The sequence below is a fragment of the Phaseolus vulgaris genome, chromosome 11 (genome assembly GCF_000499845.2).
Source record: "Phaseolus vulgaris cultivar G19833 chromosome 11, P. vulgaris v2.0, whole genome shotgun sequence".
NCBI lineage: Eukaryota > Viridiplantae > Streptophyta > Magnoliopsida > Fabales > Fabaceae > Phaseolus > Phaseolus vulgaris.
The window spans coordinates 44,395,606-44,415,221 of NC_023749.2; the positions used below are offsets into that span (position 1 = coordinate 44,395,606).

The following is a 19,616-nucleotide window of genomic DNA, read 5'->3' on the forward strand; positions in this document are numbered from 1 at the left end:
ATTAGAAGGCTAAAAGCACTTTAATGATAAAAGAGAGATAGTTTTGTAATTTGGGTTACAGCTCATTTCAGTTACCCAATACAACTGTCAGCTTTATTTACTCCCACTTACTCAATACACACATCACTCAATTTTCCTTTTTATAATATTAATAATTTATAATATTAATAATTTCAATTTCAGTTATTTAATTAATCAATAAAAGAACCATTTTTTGTTGGTGGCTGAAATAATACCCCTTCTTCCCCTATCAGATCACAACAGTTTTTCTGAACGTTTCAGTACTACTGACTTGACATTTCTCACCTGAAAGATTTGAATTTCTGCACACACAACACAACTATCATCACCTACTACCACGACAAAAACACACAATTTCAATTTTATCTTATTTTATTTATCCAACATCACACAAAAATGTAACCATTTTTGTTTTTTCAAATTTTCGTTTAAGAATCACAAATCAGAAAAAAAAGGAGAAAGAAAACAGTACAACAGCAGCAAGTTCCTGGTCTTCCTTCTGCCTTGTCCCTCCTCCCATCTTTCTCTCTCTGTCTTAAAAGGCTTTATTTCACAACCCAACAGACCACAGTACTGATCAAACCTCTTCTTTTTCACCTCTTTGATTCATGCCACAAGTTTGAAACTGAACCGATTTTTGACCCTCCTTTGAGTTCTCATCATTTACCTACATAACTTTGTTTGTTCAATCTTTTTATCTGTTGCACCAACAACGCAGTGTTTGGGGGGGCTTGAATCTCAAAAGGGTGTCTTCAATTTCGCGGCTTTGTACAATGCAGCGGCGACAGTCGAAGTGGGGGTGGTGAATTTTCAATTGGGTTGTAAGTTTGGGTTCAAAGTTGATAAATTTCGGTGGTTTCCGTTGGTGGGGTGGGGGAAACTATGGTGTTATCGGCTTCGCCATGTTCCTTGACGAGAAGCTCACTGGAGGAGATGCTGGATTCACTTCGGCGGAGGGACGAGGAGGAGGAGAAGAAGAAGGACTTGCCACCGGCGTTGCCCGCCAGGCCGGCCTCGCGTGCAAGGCTTCCTCCGGCACGGCGGTTGCTGCCGAATGATTTTAAGGTTAGCGGCAGCGAGCGCCATGTCGTGCCGGAGAACGGAGTTTCTACTAATGAGGAGAGTGAGGTGAAGGAGAGTGATTTGGAGCAGGAGAGGAGAAGGTGTGGTTTTGGGAGCAAGAGGCTGAAGAAGGATGTGGATTCTCCTTATGTGACACTTTCTTCCAGTGATTCATCAGGGAAGGTTTGGGAATTGGAGGGTGGTGATAGCCTATCTTATTTCATCAAAAAGGTAACTTGTAATTAAATTGGGAGAATGGTGATAGATTCCTGGTTTTAAATTTTTGAAGTGTGATGTTGGATTAGCTATTTTTAGACAAAGTAATTGATAATTTTTTGAAAGAATTTGAGAAGTTGATCAAAATGAGTGATTATTTCTCTAAATGATGTAGCATTAAAGGCTCAGCATTATTTATATAGAAAGAAAAAATTGCTTAATTTTAATCGACAAAAATTTGATAAAAAGAAGTGGTTTCTATAAAATAAGTTAAACCGATGGTTTTGATTCTAGTTCTTAGTGTCTCTCTCTCTCTTTTGGTATTTTGATTTTAGAAGGATATTTTACTGTCTTGTATTGAATTTCCTTTTAAAATTTACCTTGGAAGATAAATATTTTGTCTGTGGTTATTGTACATTTCAGTTATGAAATTGTACTTCTTGTTCTGTCTTTTAATATGATTGGTGTAGACTGAGACATTGGTAATGCTACGTGATGTGCTTTTCTGTTAAATTTGCTTTCTGTTTTTGGTTGTTTCCCCAGAAGCTTCGTGTTTGGTGTAGGCAACCAAGAGGGCAGTGGGAACTGGGAATGATACAGTCAACTTCAGGAGAGGAAGCGTTCGTTTCACTCTCAAATGGAAATGTAAGTTTCTCTGCCTTTTGTGTCTTTGGAAGTTAAAGTGTAATCTTGAATATGAAAGTTTATAGGCTGTTTGCGCCATTAACTTGTTCTCCAGGTTATGAAAGTGGACAGATCAGAGATTCTACCAGCAAATCCTGATGTTTTGGAAGATGTGGATGATCTAATTAAACTTGGTTATTTGAATGAGCCATCCGTTCTTCACAATCTTAAATTAAGATATTCTCAAGGGATGATTTATGTATGTATGCCTGCTCTGGCTTTTTCTTCTGAGTAATGTGATATCCTCTTACTTCCTATTAATCCTTATAATATATAAAGGAAGGTTTAATTATTAAATGAAAAGTATATGTATTTAATGTCTTGAAAACACAAAATACTTCACCATCACTTTCCATTTTTAGTAAGTATCCTAATGGGAAGGTGTTACAAGTGGATTCAGAATTATTCTTTTCTTTTACTCCTATATATGCTCTCATGTTTTGCTGCTTGTGCTTTCTGTGTGTGTAGAGTAAAGCAGGTCCAGTTTTAATTGCACTCAATCCTTTCAAAGATCTTCAGATGAATGGAAATGATTATGTCTCAGCTCGTAGCCAGAGAGCTATGAATAGTCCTCATATTTACGCTATAGCAGATGCAGCTTATAACAAGATGATTAGAGGTTAATGAAATTATCCCTTTGTCTCTCCTTCACAATCCTTGTGTTGTACTAGAATGAGACATTTATAAAGGTTTTCTATTTCTTTCTGTATCTTACAGATGAAGTCAATCAGTCCATTATCATAAGGTGAGCGCTCCTTAGTACATTTAGTGACAGTCCTGAACTCAATAGCATTGGATTGTATAGTAATAATAAGATATGAGCACTGGTGTACTTGTTAATAATCATTGTTAGAAATTTGTTTTCAGTGGTGAGAGTGGATCTGGGAAGACAGAAACAGCTAAAATTGCACTGCAATACTTAGCTGCTCTTGGTGGTGGTGGTAATTGTGCCATAGAAAATGAATTTCTTCAGATAAATCGTATTCTAGAGGCTTTTGGGAATGCGAAAACATCTAGAAATAACAACTCTAGCAGATTTGTGAGTATATGCTTCTCCCCACAGTATAGTGAAACTTATTATTGCTATTGTTCTATTATTGGAGGCTATGCAGCACTTTTGGATCATGTTTTAAAGTTGAGCCGTTTAATTGATATACATTTTAATTGGTGCAGGGAAAGTTGATTGAAATTCACTTTGGCTGCACGGGAAAAATATGTGGGGCTAAAATTCAAACCTGTAAGCATGTCCAAGCTATATATTTTACTGCAAATGTGCTTATTTATGATCTCCATTTATTTTGTAATTACTGAGTTGGTTTACTTTCATGGCTGTGTTTGTCACGTGCAAAACCCATATGCTCACTGGAACAGTATTGTTGGAAAAGGTAATTTGTGATGCCTTGTTTGAGCTAAGAGTGAAATAGTTAGGTTTGTTTTTTCTGACTTCTGAAATAACCATGCCTATTTGAGCAGTCCAGAGTTGTTCAACTGGCCCGTGATGAGAGATCATATCACATATTTTATCAACTTTGTGCTGGATCTTCATCTGATCTTAAAGGTATATTTTCTATGCAATGTATCAACTTGTTGGTATAATTGTATACTTTTATATCACATAATCATTTATTGTATGAGACAATTGTTTTTCTATGTGTGGTTATTTGCAATTTGTTGAAATGACAACAATCCCAGTTTAACTTTTGAGAGTCAAGTAGCCCTATCTTTTGTTCCTTCCGAAAAGAATTTAAGGTTAAATATGTTTTTTGTCACTAATAAATTTTCTATTTTCTTTTTGGTCCCTACTAATTTTTCCCCACTGATTTTTTTTTGAACTTTTTCGTCCCTAATAAATCTTGTATTTTATTTCTGGCCTTTAAACTGGCATCTAGAGTATTTTATTTTACTGATTAAAGAGCTATCTAAACCATTTCTGTGACTAAAAACAAAATAAAAAATCTCTTTGGGATGAAAAGAATTTAAAAAATGATGAGGGACCACAATAAAATCCAATAATTTACTCGGATAGAAAACATATTTAATCTAAGAATTTAAGTGTTTTCTTATGCTAAAACAGTTCTCCGTTTGTGATATTTTTTTGGGGTTTTAACTACCCTTATGTTTATCATTGTGACTGTTTACTTGCTTATATCATAAGACCAACCCATCATTTGATTTTATTTTGTGTTGATAAGACGAAGATTATTCTGTAAAAGAGCAACTGTTGAAAATAAGTCATAAATCTTTATGTTTTTATCACTATATCACTGTTTTGGGACAACTGAATTGCTAAATTACCACTCTTAAGACCGGCTATTTAAAATGTTAATGTGGAGTTTGATCCTTGTAGTGTTATCAGTATATTTACTCTTCCCTCTTTGAATTCCATAAGCTGATGTTTATATACATTTAATTTTAGTACACATTAACTGGCATCAATTTCTGCTTTTAAAATTACATTATCTTTTCTGTGTATTTACTTCATCTAACATAATTGAATCTACAAATACTTTGACTCATGTAAAATCATTATCTTTTTCTCTGCAGAGAAATTGAATCTTAGAGCAGTAAGTGAATATAAATATCTAGTTCAGAGTGATTGCATGTCAGTTGATGGTGTTGATGATGCCAAAAGCTTTGATCAGCTGATGGTATATAACTTGACAGTTAGTTTGGTTTACAATAAACTCTTTAACTTTGTCAATAATCCCCTAAGATCTCATGTTATTTTCCCCGTGGCATATGCAATATCCCTAGGAAGCACTGGATACGGTTCGAATTTGTAAAGAGGATCAGGAGCTGATATTTAAGATACTTGCTGCAATACTATGGTTGGGAAATATATCATTCCAAGTAGACAGAGAAAATCACGTTGAGGTTGTTGAGGATGAAGGTAAGATTGATAGAGAATGTAGCTTGCCCTTTGTTCCACCTTACAATGTTTTATGTATGTTAATTTGGTGTCATTGAGCTCTCACTCAAAGTAGCTAGGACCCACCTGGATTCTTGTAATGCCATATCATATACAGTGCATACATTATGTTATGGTTTTTATTGTGTTGGTGAGGAATTTCTAGCAGTTCAGTTTTACTGACGGAAATATTAACTCTAGAAGGCATATATGTATTTTACTTACAACTAATGAGTAAGTTCAAATTATCTAAATAATCTAATTATCTTTTGCAGCTGTAACCAGTGCTGCCAAGCTGATGGGTTGCACTTCCCAGGATTTAATGACAGCATTGTGTACACATAAGATCCAAGCTGATGAAGATATTATTGCCAAAAATTTGACGTTGAGTCAGGTGTGTTACGTATTTGAAATTTCATTGTTCCATTTTCTTCATGTGTGTCTGGGGAGGTAGGGGGGATGACCATAGGGGGACTTGTCGTACATGACTGGTTGAGATTGTTTTACTAAAATGTAATCTTAACCCATCCATTTTGGTTGTATGGTCAAGAATCATGATTCGCTCCTCTTGTAACACTTGATTATCTTTTTCACATTTTTGTTCAGGCAATTGAAAGAAGAGATGCAATTGCAAAATTTATCTATGCAAGCTTGTTTAACTGGCTCTTAGACCAAGTTAACAAGTCACTTGAAGTGGGTAAAACATGTACTGGGAAATCCATAAGTATCCTCGATCTTTATGGGTTTCAGACTTTCCAGGTGAGAAGTTTGTATCAATGTGCTTACTTAGGCTTCAAAGAATGTTGCATATGTTCTAATAGTTTCTTGTATCACTTTTTCAGAAGAACGGCTTTGAGCAGTTTTACATGAATTATGCCAATGAAAGGATTCAACAACATTATAATCGTCACCTGTTTAAACTAGAGCAGGAGGTTGGTAACCATTTCTAGAGTTAATATTGCTGGGTATTTGACGTTAATTGCCTTTAATTTGAACAAAATAGTGTGATATAATTCCATATTTTTGTTTCTCCACATTAATACATTAAATACATTTACATTTTTAACACTTCTGTATTCATTGGAAAGAACAGATTTGGACAAGATTTGCATAAACTATTGCCCAATACTAATGCGAATAAAAACATATTTTGAACAGTGTAGTTGGTGGTATAGTTAAACATGTTGGCTTGGTCAAAATACAGTCATAGTAATTCGGGTATGCTATAATAGTTAAAAAAATGTTTGGTATCCTGGGTTATTTTAAGAAAGTTCTCAAACAATTGCATCCAGGTCTCCAAAGAAAAGAGGAGAATACATTCTTTATTAGATGTACAAAGAGAAACAGAAAAAATACACAAATGTACCCCAAAGGAGCCCTCTCTTTTCACACTGGGCACTTCCAGTTGAAAACAAACAAAATTTGATCATAACCCCCAAAAAAACCCAGCCACCAAACCAAAAATAACTTACTTTTATTCTTCCTCTTTTTATAGACTTGAATAGCTCTTTTCTAACAGTTCCTTATTAAGCTTGATATGCATAACAGCAATATTGCATTTTTAATTTCATCAGGACTATGAATTGGATGGCATTGATTGGACTAAAGTAGATTTTGAGGACAATCAAGGGTGCTTGGATCTATTTGAGAAGGTAACTATTTGATTTAGTTTCTAAATGCTCGAGCTATTCCACTTTCCTTGGAAACTGAGCAGTTGTTATGGTTCTAGTTTGATTTGTTTCCACTTCCAGACACTGCTTTTCTGTAAAGCATATTATTAATGTATTTATTTTATAAAGTTGTGTTCAGGTCCCAATGTTGGATGTGTTCACATGATTCAAAATGTTATCTGTTGCAAAATGTGCAGAAACCTCAAGGTCTACTCTCTTTGTTGGATGAGGAGTCAAATTTACCAAACGCTTCTGATTTAACATTTGCCAACAAACTTAAGCATCACTTGCACCCTAATCCTTGCTTCAAAGGGGAAAGAGGAAGAGCTTTCCGTGTTCGTCACTATGCAGGAGAGGTTAGTTTCTGCTCACTATTTTTAGGGAGCCACATGAGTTAGTTTGGACAAAATCTACTTTTTAATTTTATATCTGAATTAGTACTAAAATTTTCTTGTTTAGATTTGGCATACTTTTCCACAAGATTACATGTACAAGGCTATAGTATAAGTAGAAACCACAGTTTTAAGCTCTTGTATATCCAGAGTATAGTTTTGTCCAGAATGCTATTAGCATAAGGTCTTAGTCCTCAGTCTCTGAATATGATCATTTAATTGGTTTATAAACATGGTGTTTGCTTTCTTCCAAATTCCTACTTTATTTTAGGAGAGTTTGATTCGTTTTCCTCCAATATATAACATGTCTAAATATTGGGTCCATTATTTCACTTGGTAGAAACAGTTTGGTACAAATGTCATTCGGATGCTAAGCATGCAATTATTCATTCGACTCTTGTTTTAAATCTGGAGCTTGTATTGTCAAGTATCTATGAGTAAATTCTTTCTATGAGTAGTATGTATCGTGGAATTCATTTTCCTTGGATGCACATTACTAACATCTGGGTCTCAATCAGGTTCTGTATGATACAAATGGCTTTTTAGAAAAGAACAGAGACACGATGTCTTCTGATTGCATTCAGTTCCTGTCATCATGTAATTGTGAACTGCTGCAGCTGTTCTCCAAAATGTTTAACCAGTCTGAAAAGCAGAGTGTTGCAACAAAATTCAAGGTAATTTTGTAGCATTTCTTGTGCTTAATAAAGATTCAAAAGAAATGACAAAGACTTGTTAAAGCAGACTTACACATGGTAATATAAACCTACTCTCATGAGAATCAAATTATTGAATAACAAAGTACAGAAGTATAAAGAGAAATAGTTGAGGGCAAAAATCTAAATAGTTTCATTCTTTTAGGTTCAATTGTTCAAGTTGATGCATCAGTTGGAGAGCACCATGCCTCACTTTATTCGCTGCATAGCACCAAATACTAAGCAGCTTCCTGGCATTTATGATGAAAGCCTTGTCCTACAACAGCTCAGGTGTTGTGGAGTTCCAGAAGTTGTTAGACTTTCAAGGGCTGGTTATCCTACTCGAATGACCCATCAAGAGTTTTCTAGAAGGTAGTTGAGAAACTTCCTGTGGTTCTTTGATAAACTTGAATGATAGGTTGATTTTTGTTCCTTGATGTATCTAGGTATGCGTTTATGCTTTCTGAGACCAACGTATCGAATGATCCATTGAGCATCTCAGTTGCTGTTTTGCAAAAATTTAATATCCCTTCTGAAATGTACCATGTTGGCTACACCAAATTGTATCTTCGAGCAGGGCAGGTATGTCTAAAGTCTTAAGTTTTATTTGCACTGCTTGGAAGTCATCTTTTCTACTTTTTGTTTTCTTCCACTGATCTCGGTTAAGTTTGTAACTAGCCGTCCATAGTTTCACATTGGAAACATATTTTTTGCTTAATTGCACTTTGAAGAGCTGTATGCCACTTAAAGTTTACCAATCTTTTTCTTAGCAGAATTGTAAATTACATTGATGATTTGGTTGAGTTCACTTTCATTCATATTGTGGTTTCTCTGATTCAGTTATTCTTGTGCGCTGGTTGCTTTTGTAGATTGACGCACTGGAGAATACGAGAAAACAGATTTTGCAGGGAATACTAGGGATTCAAAAATGTTTCCGTGGTCATCAAGCACGTGGTTGCTTCTGTGAACTTAAGAATGGAGTGACAACACTACAATCATGTACTGCCAGTATCTTTAATATTGTTTCATTTGGAGCAAAACTATATAAGATTATATGCACATTTTCTTCATTTTATAAGATTTGTGTAGTAAATGTTTTTTATAATGATAAAAGGAACGTTAGTGAAGATTGGCTTGTACTTTCAAAATATAATTCTAAAACCTATTGATGCCCATTAAGTTAAGAACTTTAGATGCCTAAACTGATGACTCAAATCATAGAATTGTCACAGGTGATTATTCATAACCTGGGTTCTAGTTTGTTTCTAAATTGCTAATTCGGTTGCATTGCAGTTATTCGTGGAGAAAATTCAAGAAGGAAATATGGTGTCACGGCGAAGTCTTCAATAACAATTTATTCTAGAAAACTGGAGGAGATCCATGCAATCATACTATTACAATCTGGTTAGAATGATTCTGTTTACTGCAATGTTTACCATTATTATTGAAGCTGAACTTGATTTGCATATTGTCTGTTTTCTTTTCTTGAAGTAATTCGTGGTTGGCTGGTTAGAAGGGATGCTAGTCATGTAAATAGGTCAAAGAAATATCCTGAAAATGCCAAACCTAGGCGGAAGTCCTTTATGAAGATAATACCAGAAGTACAGGTAATTTACTTCGCACTTAAACATTAGTCTTGTTTTCCCGTGACTTATATTATATATCACCATCTATTTGGTTATTTTTCAGGTGTTGTATTGCGTAAAAATGAAACTTTTCCTATTCTTGTTTATTCTATCAGACTAAAACTTGTGACAATTAGAGTTTGAGCTTATGGGGAAATTGAGCCTACCATATATTAGCAATGTTTGTTTAGCACATAATTCTTAGATGTTTGTGAGAGAGAGATCGTATTTGGTCAGAGTTTAAGGTGAGACTCACTTTTCAAAGAACCAATTTGTAAATATGCTTGAGAGAAGTCAATCATGGAGTTGATGTACCTTTTTAGAGGCTTAATGGAAAGATATTGGAGGAATGAAAATATCTATGCTATGGAGTCTTCTTGGAGGCATTGGAGGATAAGGCAGTTGTTACTTAAATTTGGGCCATGCCATCAAGGATATGTATGATGAGGTTAAAGCCAACATGTTGTTTGGACTTTGGGAAATGGGAAGTTATTTGATACAGTTAGGATATTGATTAGTTAGTTGGGGTTAATGAGTTAAATAAATAGTAAGATGTAAGGGGAAGAGGGGAGGATATTTCTTTTGTAGATTGAGCATATTAGCTCTTTGTGAAAGGAGAAATCTTTTGTGAAGGGGAAACCTTTGGAGGAGAAATTGCTCTTCTATTTGTTGCCCTTTTCATCATATTCAATAAAAATCTTTCTTTCTTTCTCTTTCCAATTCTTGGTTCCTAAAGATTGGTTTGATTTTCTGGATTTGAATTGCATGGAAATTAGAGTGAGTGCTTGAAAAAATGGGTCAACAAACATGAAAAAATAATTGTGAAAACTGACCTGGCTTTAGTAAAGGAGAGTTTGTTGGACATGAAGCAAATCAAAGAATGACTTCTTGAATTCAATAAAGGTAAGGTTTTTTCAGATGGTGGAAAAAACTTATTACAAAGGTTTGTCAAATGCTTGTATTTCTCAAACCTTGGAATGAAGAAGTCCATAGATAATTGACTTAGGTGCTTCCGATCACATTTATGGTAATGCTTCCTTATTTTCTTCCATTTCTCATCCCAAAACTTCTCTCTGTCTTTGGACCTAAATGATGTTCTTTTTGTCCCTAATATTCCTTTAAACCTAATTTTTTTAAGTCAATTAACTAAATCTTTAAATTATTCTATAACCTTTGGTACAAATTCTTTTGTTTCCAAATCTAGAGGACTCTCAATGTCTTGTTTAGCATCCCCATCTCCTAAGCTTTTATATGATCGCTTGGGTCATCTACATTTATCAAAATTAAGAAGGATGCTTTTCAATCTTAGCAATCTCCAAGTCTTAGAATGTGACTCGTGTCAATTAGGAAAACATATTCGGTCTTCTTTTCCAAAAAGAATTGAAACAAGATGCATCTATATCTTTTCTATAATTTATTGTGACATTTGGGGTCCAAGCCGAGTCTGATCCTTTGGGTTTTTTTATTTTTTCACTTTTATTGATGAATATTCTTGTTGCATTGGGTTTACTTAATGAAAGATTGATCTGAACTTTTGAATATCTTTGTGTCTTAATGAAATTAAAACCCAATTTGGCCACTGATCAAGATCTTAAGGAGTGATAATGCCAAATAATACTTTTCTTCTAGTTTTTCCACTCTTTTAAATTCACATGGCATTTTACACTAGTCCATGTGTCCTCATATACCTTAGCAAAATGGTATAGCAGAAACAAAGAATAGATACTTAGTTGAAATGGCTCGTATGTTGTTGTTTGGTACCAATGTTCCTGTCCATCATTGGGGTGATGCCATTCTTATTTTTATCTTATTAAAAAAATGTCTTCTTCTTTTACTTTGGACAATAAAGTTCCATATTCCATTGTGTTTCCAAATGAACCTCTGTTTCGCATTTCTCCTCGAGTCTTTGGTTGTGTGTTTTGTATATGACGTGTCTTCAGGTTTGGGCAGACTCTTAGCCCGAATTTGATATAAAAAATGTTTTCCTTCATGGTGATCTAGAAGAGATGTACTGGAGAAACTTCCTGGATTTGTTGCCCCAGAGAGAGTTTGACTTGGTTTGTAAGTTACATCGGTCTCTTTATGGTCTCAAGAATTCTCCTTGCGCTTCGTTTGGAAAATTTAGTCACATTGTTCAAATTTTTGGAATAAAACACAGTGAGACACACCATTTAGTTTTTTATTGTCTTACACCTCCTGGAAAATGTGTTTACTTAATTGTGTATGTTGATGATATAGTTATTACAAGGAATGATACTGCTAGAATCTCGTAGCTAAAGGAGCACTTGTGCAATTGCTTTCAGACCAAAGACCTTGTAAGTATGAAATACTAGGCATGACTTAATCAAAGGAAGACATTGTAGTTTTTCAAAGGAAATATGCTTTAGATATCTTACAAGAAACAAAGATGGTTGACTGTAGACCAATAGATAGCCCTATGAATCCAAATAAAAAAATTAATGGTAGATCAAGGTGAACCTCTCTCTAACCCAGAGAGATATAGAGGACTTGTTGGGAAGCTTATTTATCTTACTATTACTAGACCTGATCTATCTTCTGTATTGGGTGGTTTAGTTAGTTTATGCAAAATCCCTGTATTGATCAATGAAATGTCATCATCCAGATCTTAAGATACCTCAAAAGGGCTCCAGGCCAAGGTCTGTTGAACGAAGATAAAGGGGATACCCAATTTTTGTGTGTATTGTGATGTTCTTTGGACAAGATTTCCCATGGATAGATGCTCCACTACAGGGTATTGTGTTTTCATCGGAGACAACATTATTTCTTGGAAAAGGAAGAAACAAAATGTGGTATCTCGATGTAGTGTTGAAGATGAATATAAGGCAATGATGTCTCTCACTTGTGAACTTGTGTGGGTGAAACAATTTCTTCAAGAATTAATATTCTGTGAGATCCAATCCACATTGCATCTAACCATGTATTCCATGAGAGGACCAAACATATACAACTTGACTGTCATTTTATTCAAGAGAAGATGTTGTCCAAAGAAGTTTGTATTGAGTTTGTTGGATCCAATGATAAACTAGCTGATGTGTTAACAAGATTCCTAAGAGGACCTTAATTTCAATTTATATTTTCCAAGGCACATACAATCTGAATGCTCCAACCTGAGGGAGTGTTAGAATGATTTATCTTGTTATCTTAGTTATATAACTTAACTTGTTTAGATAGGCCTTTTCTTAGATATTCTTGATGTAATTTTCTTCTATAAATAACAAGAGTTAGCTAAAGAGATAATCAATCTCTTAAGCTCTTTTTTTCATATTTCCAGTCTTAAGTATTTGAAGACAAGTCTAGGAAGGGGATTCTTGTTCTAGAGGAATGGAAAATTAAAATTGGAGGTGTATATTGATGCATGTTATGTAGGGTCTCTCACAGATATGAAATCTACTTTATGATATTGAATGTTCTTGAGTGGAAATATGGTGACTTGGAGAGGAAACCCTTGGAAGAGAGAGTGTTCTCCTATTTCTCATTCTTTTCATCCTATTCAATATAAATATTTATTTTCTTTCTTTTCCCAATCCCCACTTCAGAACTCCTGTGACCAGGAATGATTTCCTTATGTCTGGTCTACACCAAGGGTTAAACTTGTTTCTTATTCCATTTATTTTGGTTTTGAAAGTTCTTATTGGTCATATCTAGAAGTTTGTACCTCAATGCATGCTTTTTGCACAAGATATGTTTCTAATGGTAGAGTTGGGAGATGGAATTGATGGTAAACTAGAGTTAGGAATAAGCTTAGGTAGGAATCACTTGGTTTCCATCTAAGTAGAAGTAAAATGGAGCATATATATGGAATGCATGTTCAACATGATACACACTAGCTTTGGCTTTGAGGTGAAAATAGGATATAAATCATCCCAACTCACAGTTTAGTTATTTTGGATTTATCACAGAAAATAACAGAAAATCAAGGAGATGCTGAACATATGATTCTGAGTTGCTTGGATCGATTTTGTTTATATACTTTGGCTCACGAATGGAAATATGTAGTGAAATTCTTAATCCTTCTGAAAACTTGAGAAAGTTATGATTCAATTGGCTATAACAAATTGCCCCTCATGAGTAAAAACAACGTGCTATTGCTTCCAACTTTCATTAGTAAACTGCCGGAAATAAAAAATTGTCTTTATATCTTGGTAATTGTACTAATTATCATGGTAACCTTGTACCTTATGCTACCAAACACTATCTTTGCGGTGTGTTGCAAAATGTAACAACCCTTGATTTAGCAGGATTTGTCGAAAGAGCCAGTTCAGAATCTGCTTTCAGCTTTAGCAGAACTCCAAAGACAGGTTGACAAGGCTGATGCAATTGTAGAGCAAAAGGAAGAGGAATATATTGAGTTGAGGGAACAGATGAAACAATCTGAGAGAAAGAGGATTGAATATGAGACAAAAATGAAGTCAATGGAGGAGGCTTGGCAAAAGCAGATGGCATCTTTGCAAGTAAGTTTTCAGTTTAGACAAACGTTCAATATTTGACATATGAATGCTATTTTAATGGATGCAATTGAATGATTGATCCAAACTTTTAACTGCTAGTATATATGCACCTGTAGTCCACATGAACAACCTACTTCTCTAACATGGGAATCATGAGTCATGTCCCATACCTAGCAATTAGATTCTAACATATTTCCTCCACTCAATTATTTGTACCAGTTTTCTCAAAGAAGAATTAGTTGGTATTATAAAAGACTAGTTTAGCTTTGATTTTGTCATCGCTGATGATATATAAAACGGTTCCTAAGAAGTTAATGTGTCTGTTTTGATTTTCTTAACCAACTTAAATTCTATGATAGATTCTGATTGCAATTTCAATGCACAGATGAGTCTTGTTGCTGCTAGAAAGAGCCTTGCTCCTGAGAATGCTACTGTTCAACCTGTAAGACATGATTTTGTGTTACCTCGTGGTTATGATTCTGAAGATACGTCCATGGGATCTCGAACTCCTGGTGAGAGCACACCAATGCTTTCTTTATCTATCCCTGATGCGGGGAGACAGGTCAATGGCACTTTAAATACTGTCAGCAATCTGATGAAGGAATTTGAGCAGCGAACACATATCTTTGATGATGAAGTAAAATCTTTGAACGATGTTAAACCGGGGCAGTGTGCAAACATAAATTCCGTTGAAGAACTTCGGAAACTTAAACAGAGATTTGAAGGGTGGAAGAAACAATACAAGATCAGATTACGTGAGACTAAGACAAGGCTTCATAAATCAGAATCAGAGAAAAGTTGGCGAGCATGGTGGGGGAAGTTAGGCTCAAGAGCATAAGGGCATTCAGTTTTCAAACTCTCTTTGCTGAGAAACTCTGAAGATTTTCATCAAAAATGGCAAAATGGCTTTCTATATCTTGGTGGGACACTTGATAAAAGTGTTACCAAGTTCACTGGTTGGTGAAGGGAAAGAAATTGTATATCTACCAATTTTGTTACATGGGGGAAGTAATTAGGTTGTGCATAGTTGTAGACTTGTAAGATGGCATAGTTTGTATTGGTTAGTTTATAGTTGATTTTGTATATTTTTTAAACTTTCTCTTTTTGGGGGTGAAAAACAGTAATGGCTGATTTGATCTAAAACTCAGCCTGAAGATATTAATAGTAAGTTTTGTTATCTTCAATGTCAGGGGAAAAAAATCAGTGGCTGTTTTCTTGTGTTTATGACAACAATTCTTTCTCCATGTTTTGGTTAAACATAAAGGTCAGTTCATAGATATATTGTCAGCAATTCTGTGTTGTTTCTGCCATAACCAGTGTTCATGTTGGATAAGTAAATGTGTAGATCTGACTATCCTAACATGCAATATTATATGTATAAGATATCTCTCACACACACATATATATATATATATATATATATATATATATATATATATATATAATTATAGTATATAAGTAGATATACTATATCAGTTTTATATGATTGAGTAAACTTTTTAACCTTATATTAAAATTTATTATAGTAAAATTTCTATGATTGATATGCACTTAAAATATTTGTCTAATTCTTGATTTTGTAGGAGTAGGGTGTTTGGAACTTAATCAAAGTAAAAATTAAATATATATTTTGAGTTAACTAACAACTAATAATTTTACAGTGTGCTTATATTATATTTACAGTATATTTATCATAACAAGATAACAATATATTATGAATATGGCATTAATTATTCAAAAGGTAATTCAAGTAATATGTTCTTTTTGATAATTTTTTTATCATAAAATGTCGAATATTATTTTTAGAAATGTTAAATTAAAATATAACTAAACCGAACTGAATTACATTTGATTTTTATGTTTAGTTTAGGTGACTTTGTAAAAAAATAATCAAGTCAAACATTAATATTTTGTTTATCTAATTGCATGTATGTTATGAATAACATTAATAATGATACTTGTCATATATCTGTTTTACTTACATATTTTATTGTTAAAGTTAAAAGTTTTATAAATTTTTTTTATTCAATCTTCACTTTATAAAAACTATTATATTTCTAAAATTATTTCTTTTCTCTCTAGACTTCATAAATAATCTAATCGTTCATCATTTTCAAAAATTTAAATTGGTCATAGTAAAACTTACAAAAGAAGAGAACAATAACTACTAATTTTTTTTTTTTAAAGTAAGTATTTTTTTTTTATTGTTTGCATGTTAGTGATTTCTATGCTTAGGAATATGAGATGTGAGTGTGATTTGATGGATAAAGATGAAGATATGCTTGTTTAGGACCGTAATAAATGAGTTTTTTTAGAAGGTTTGAACTTTCTGAGTGAAACAAGAACTCCTTAGAGTAGCTAGATTTTCATTAAAGGAAAAATATCCTTGTTAATTAGCTATTGTAATTGAGTTATAATTTAATGTTTATATTCATGCATGTACCTTTATAGGTAGTAGGTATTTTTTTAGAATGATTTAGAAATAACAATTATATAATTTTGGTTTGAAAGAAAATGATGTTTGTTAAAATTATTAAACAATTTTTAGAGATAAATTCATGTTTGACTTAGAAATTAAATATATGAATAAATTATTTATATTAAATAAGTAATGTGATCTTCATTTTATAAATAAATTTTATAGAGTTGACTCAATTTTAAAGAAATAATTCTTATCTTATCTTGTTCACTATATTCAACAAGAATGAATGTTGATTTTTCTCTAAAGTAGGACCATATTCAACTTACTTAGGAAAAATGGTTGGTAGAGGACTAAAGTGTCCAAACCATTTTATAAACCACTTTAAAGACTTTAATGAAATTTGTCTTTAAAAGAAATAAACCATGAATTGACAAATAACATTTGAGCTCATGCTTCCATGTAATCATAATAAGAATAACTTTGTAGTATGAAGAATCTGGATTTTTTTTTTTCATGGAGAGGCTGGCTCCATTCATTAGGAGTTAATAGATTTAATCTTTTAACTAATTTTTTAATTTGTTTTATGGCTTTGATCATGTCATAATTCCAACTTGGAGGATTTTTTCTTAATCTCTCATATAATGGTGCACAAATAATGATAATATTGAGAATAAAATCTGTTATTTAATTCACACATCCTAAACTTTTTTACAATTTTTGTTTTACTTAAAGGAATTTGCTAGTAAATTCTAATGATACGTGAATTGGAGTAAGAGTTCCTAGACAAATTTCAAAATCCTAATAGTCTAACTTTTGTTGAAATGTTTTTCAATTTTTAGTGGATAGTACTAGTATAAGTACCGGGGAAATTCGCTTAGGGCAGGAAAATTTTGCTAAGAATTTGAGATCGAGAACCCCCACAAAATTGTAATTCAAATCCACTTAGCGTAAAGAAATTTTGCTGAGTAAATTTGAGGTCGTGAACACCCAAAAAAACTTCATCCAATCTGCTGAGCGCAGAGAGTTGCGTTGAATGTATAGGTTGGTGCTTAAATTCAAAATGGACATAAAATAGTTCAAAATGTAACTAGTCTAAATCTATGAAGTGTCTATAATATGTTTCATTTAAAACACATTTTGATATCTAAATCCAAGACTCAACTTTAAAATATAGCTCATAACAAATGTAAACAATCAGCCACCCCTTTCAAGTTGTTTAAATCCAAAAATATTTTCAATAAATACCATCCCTTAAAATTGAAACTTGTGTATAGGGATGTCAATGAAAATTGGTCCGCCCCGCATAGGCCCGTTCGTGTTTGGCCTGTTCCGCGCTAGAAGTGTGAGGTCATTTCACTGGCCCGTCCGCATAAAAAGTAACTAGTGGGCTTACGGGTCCGCATAAGATTTTTTTTAAATTAAAATTTCATTAATTATAAGAAATTTATTCCTACTACTGAAAAATTAAAATTTTATTTGTGTTTCAATTCATTTAATTAAGATAAAAATATAAATTCAAGTATGGGGATTGTTAGAAGGTTTGATTAAAAATAATAAAATTTTGCTTTGCATCTATTTTTTCCTATATATGTATATAAATGTATAAGAGTATCTTATCAAAATTTTGCTACAAAATATTTTAATGAAAATGACTAATTTTTTTAACTATTTTATTGAAATCTCTTCTTTATATTATTTTTTTATTAAATTTTTTTAAATATAAGACTTTACTTAAAACTAAATCAATTATCACTCTTGATACTAACTTCTTTAGATGATTAAAATAAAACATTCATTTTTTATTACATTAATGGTAATGGGGTATGATTTTTTTATTTACGCAGGCTAGTAGTCCAACTTGCCCCGCCCTGCTAATGGCCTGCGCAGGTTGTGGGTTATGCGTGACAGACCATAGCGAGTCAACAAACTATATTAGTGAGCCCGTCCCGCAGTTTTGGTAGCGGGCCAGTCCGCATGACCCACCCTGCATTGCCACCCCTACTTGTGACCACGTCACCTCTATATCTAGATCTTCTAGCCTATGATACTATTAAAAGATTATGTTAGCTTCTCTTACCTAAATTGTTTGTCTTTGAAGCAACCTTTCAAAATATTTTCTTTCAAGTAAGGAAAAAGTACAAAATCTTGGGTCTAGTGTAAGTTAAGAGAATTTAGTCCACCAAAATGGATGACAAAAATATAGAAAAAATAGAAAATAATAAATCTTTAAAACAAATAGAACATTACTATGTTTAAAATCTAATGGAAGAGAATTGTTCATTGACTCTCAACTATTGTGAAGTACAATCATATTTCTGATTGTTATAGCAAAAGGTGCCAATTTCTCTTTTATTTATCATACTATCTTTTCTTAATTATTTGAATATTATAAACTTTTGGTTCTTCTATGATATTTCTGTGTTCAAGAATTTTACCAAAATAATTCCAACCAATCTTCTAGTTCTCCCTTCCTTCTTTCACACTTTTTTTTTTAAATTGGTTTCTTGTAGTATTTTTTCTTCCAGAATTCATGGCTTCTCAGTTTGTTGGAGGACATGTGAGCTTTACCAATGATAAAGTCACAACATGTTTAATTATTTAATTATGTAATCTCTTTCTATAAAACACTATTTATATGTTCATCAAGCTTCCTAATTATACTATTGGAGTTAATTAGTCTTATTAGACTTTTACTATTTATAATTTTATTTACTAAGTTCAAACTTTATTTTTGTCATATAATTTATAATTGATCTTGGATTTTATTTTGGATCTTACTAGAATTTATACTGGACCTTGTTAAGTTATTTTTATCTTTGCGTACAAAACTTCTAATAAGTTCTTCTTATTGGACTTATTTCTAATCTTATAGTCGTTATGCTGAAAAATCGAATGTAAGAAGTATCAAAGTTCTTGATGATTTTTTTATTTTTCAGTATCTTGACCCTTTATTGAATATTACTTTAAATAGTATTAGTTAGACGGTTCATTTTCTAGGGTTCATTCTTCAGGAATTTTTTATTTATTTCTTATAATTTGATTTTCTAGTTGTTTGTACAAATGATTTCCTAAAATTTGCTTCTGTTATATTGTTTCATCTTTTGGAAACACTCTTAAAGCTTTATAATTGTAGTCAGTTTTTGTAATTTTATAATAAATTCTACAAATTATCTGCATTGGTGCTTATATTATAACTCATCTACAATTTGATTTGATATTTGGACATGTAATTTTATGGCATCACTTATCATTTATTATGTTCATAGAAAAGTTTGCAAAACAACTATTAAAGAAGCAAATATTGCTACTTTCTAATATTGCTATAATCGAATCATTAAAATTCTTAAATCTAATAACTCGTAACATCATTAGTATTGGACTTCTATTTCTAGTCTATAAGTTAGCTTAGCAACGACTTACATTAATCCTAGATGAATAAAATTATATCCATCTTT

At 32.7% G+C, this 19,616-nt stretch overlaps 1 protein-coding gene across 2 annotated transcripts; it reads left to right on the plus strand.

Annotated features, from left to right (window-relative positions):
- The first annotated feature begins 259 nt into the window (after positions 1-259).
- Positions 260-14,972, plus strand: LOC137817298 (myosin-2-like). Of its 2 annotated transcripts, none has more exons than XM_068620571.1 (24): positions 260-1,314; positions 1,843-1,944; positions 2,039-2,182; positions 2,452-2,602; positions 2,701-2,728; positions 2,851-3,022; positions 3,157-3,220; positions 3,355-3,368; positions 3,457-3,541; positions 4,528-4,631; positions 4,738-4,873; positions 5,167-5,285; positions 5,498-5,650; positions 5,734-5,823; positions 6,466-6,543; positions 6,759-6,917; positions 7,472-7,627; positions 7,812-8,017; positions 8,092-8,227; positions 8,515-8,644; positions 8,939-9,049; positions 9,137-9,252; positions 13,530-13,742; positions 14,125-14,972. In XM_068620571.1, exons 1-24 carry the CDS (start codon positions 904-906, stop codon positions 14,575-14,577), a joined length of 3,531 nt encoding a protein of 1,176 aa, XP_068476672.1. In that variant the 5' UTR covers positions 260-903; the 3' UTR covers positions 14,578-14,972. The 2 variants fall into 2 exon arrangements, with proteins under 2 accessions (XP_068476672.1, XP_068476741.1); XM_068620640.1 differs by having other exon boundaries at positions 5,498-5,642; positions 5,726-5,823.
- The last annotated feature ends 4,644 nt before the right edge of the window (positions 14,973-19,616 follow it).

Excerpts from the sequence above, each read along its gene's own strand:
- LOC137817298 (XM_068620571.1), top strand. The coding sequence starts at position 904 with ATGGTGTTATCGGCTTCGCCATGTTCCTTGACGAGAAGCTCACTGGAG. Across the intron at positions 4,874-5,166 it reads TGAGGTTGTTGAGGATGAAG|CTGTAACCAGTGCTGCCAAG; the intron begins GTAAGATTGATA and ends TATCTTTTGCAG. Across the intron at positions 6,918-7,471 it reads TTCGTCACTATGCAGGAGAG|GTTCTGTATGATACAAATGG; the intron begins GTTAGTTTCTGC and ends GGTCTCAATCAG.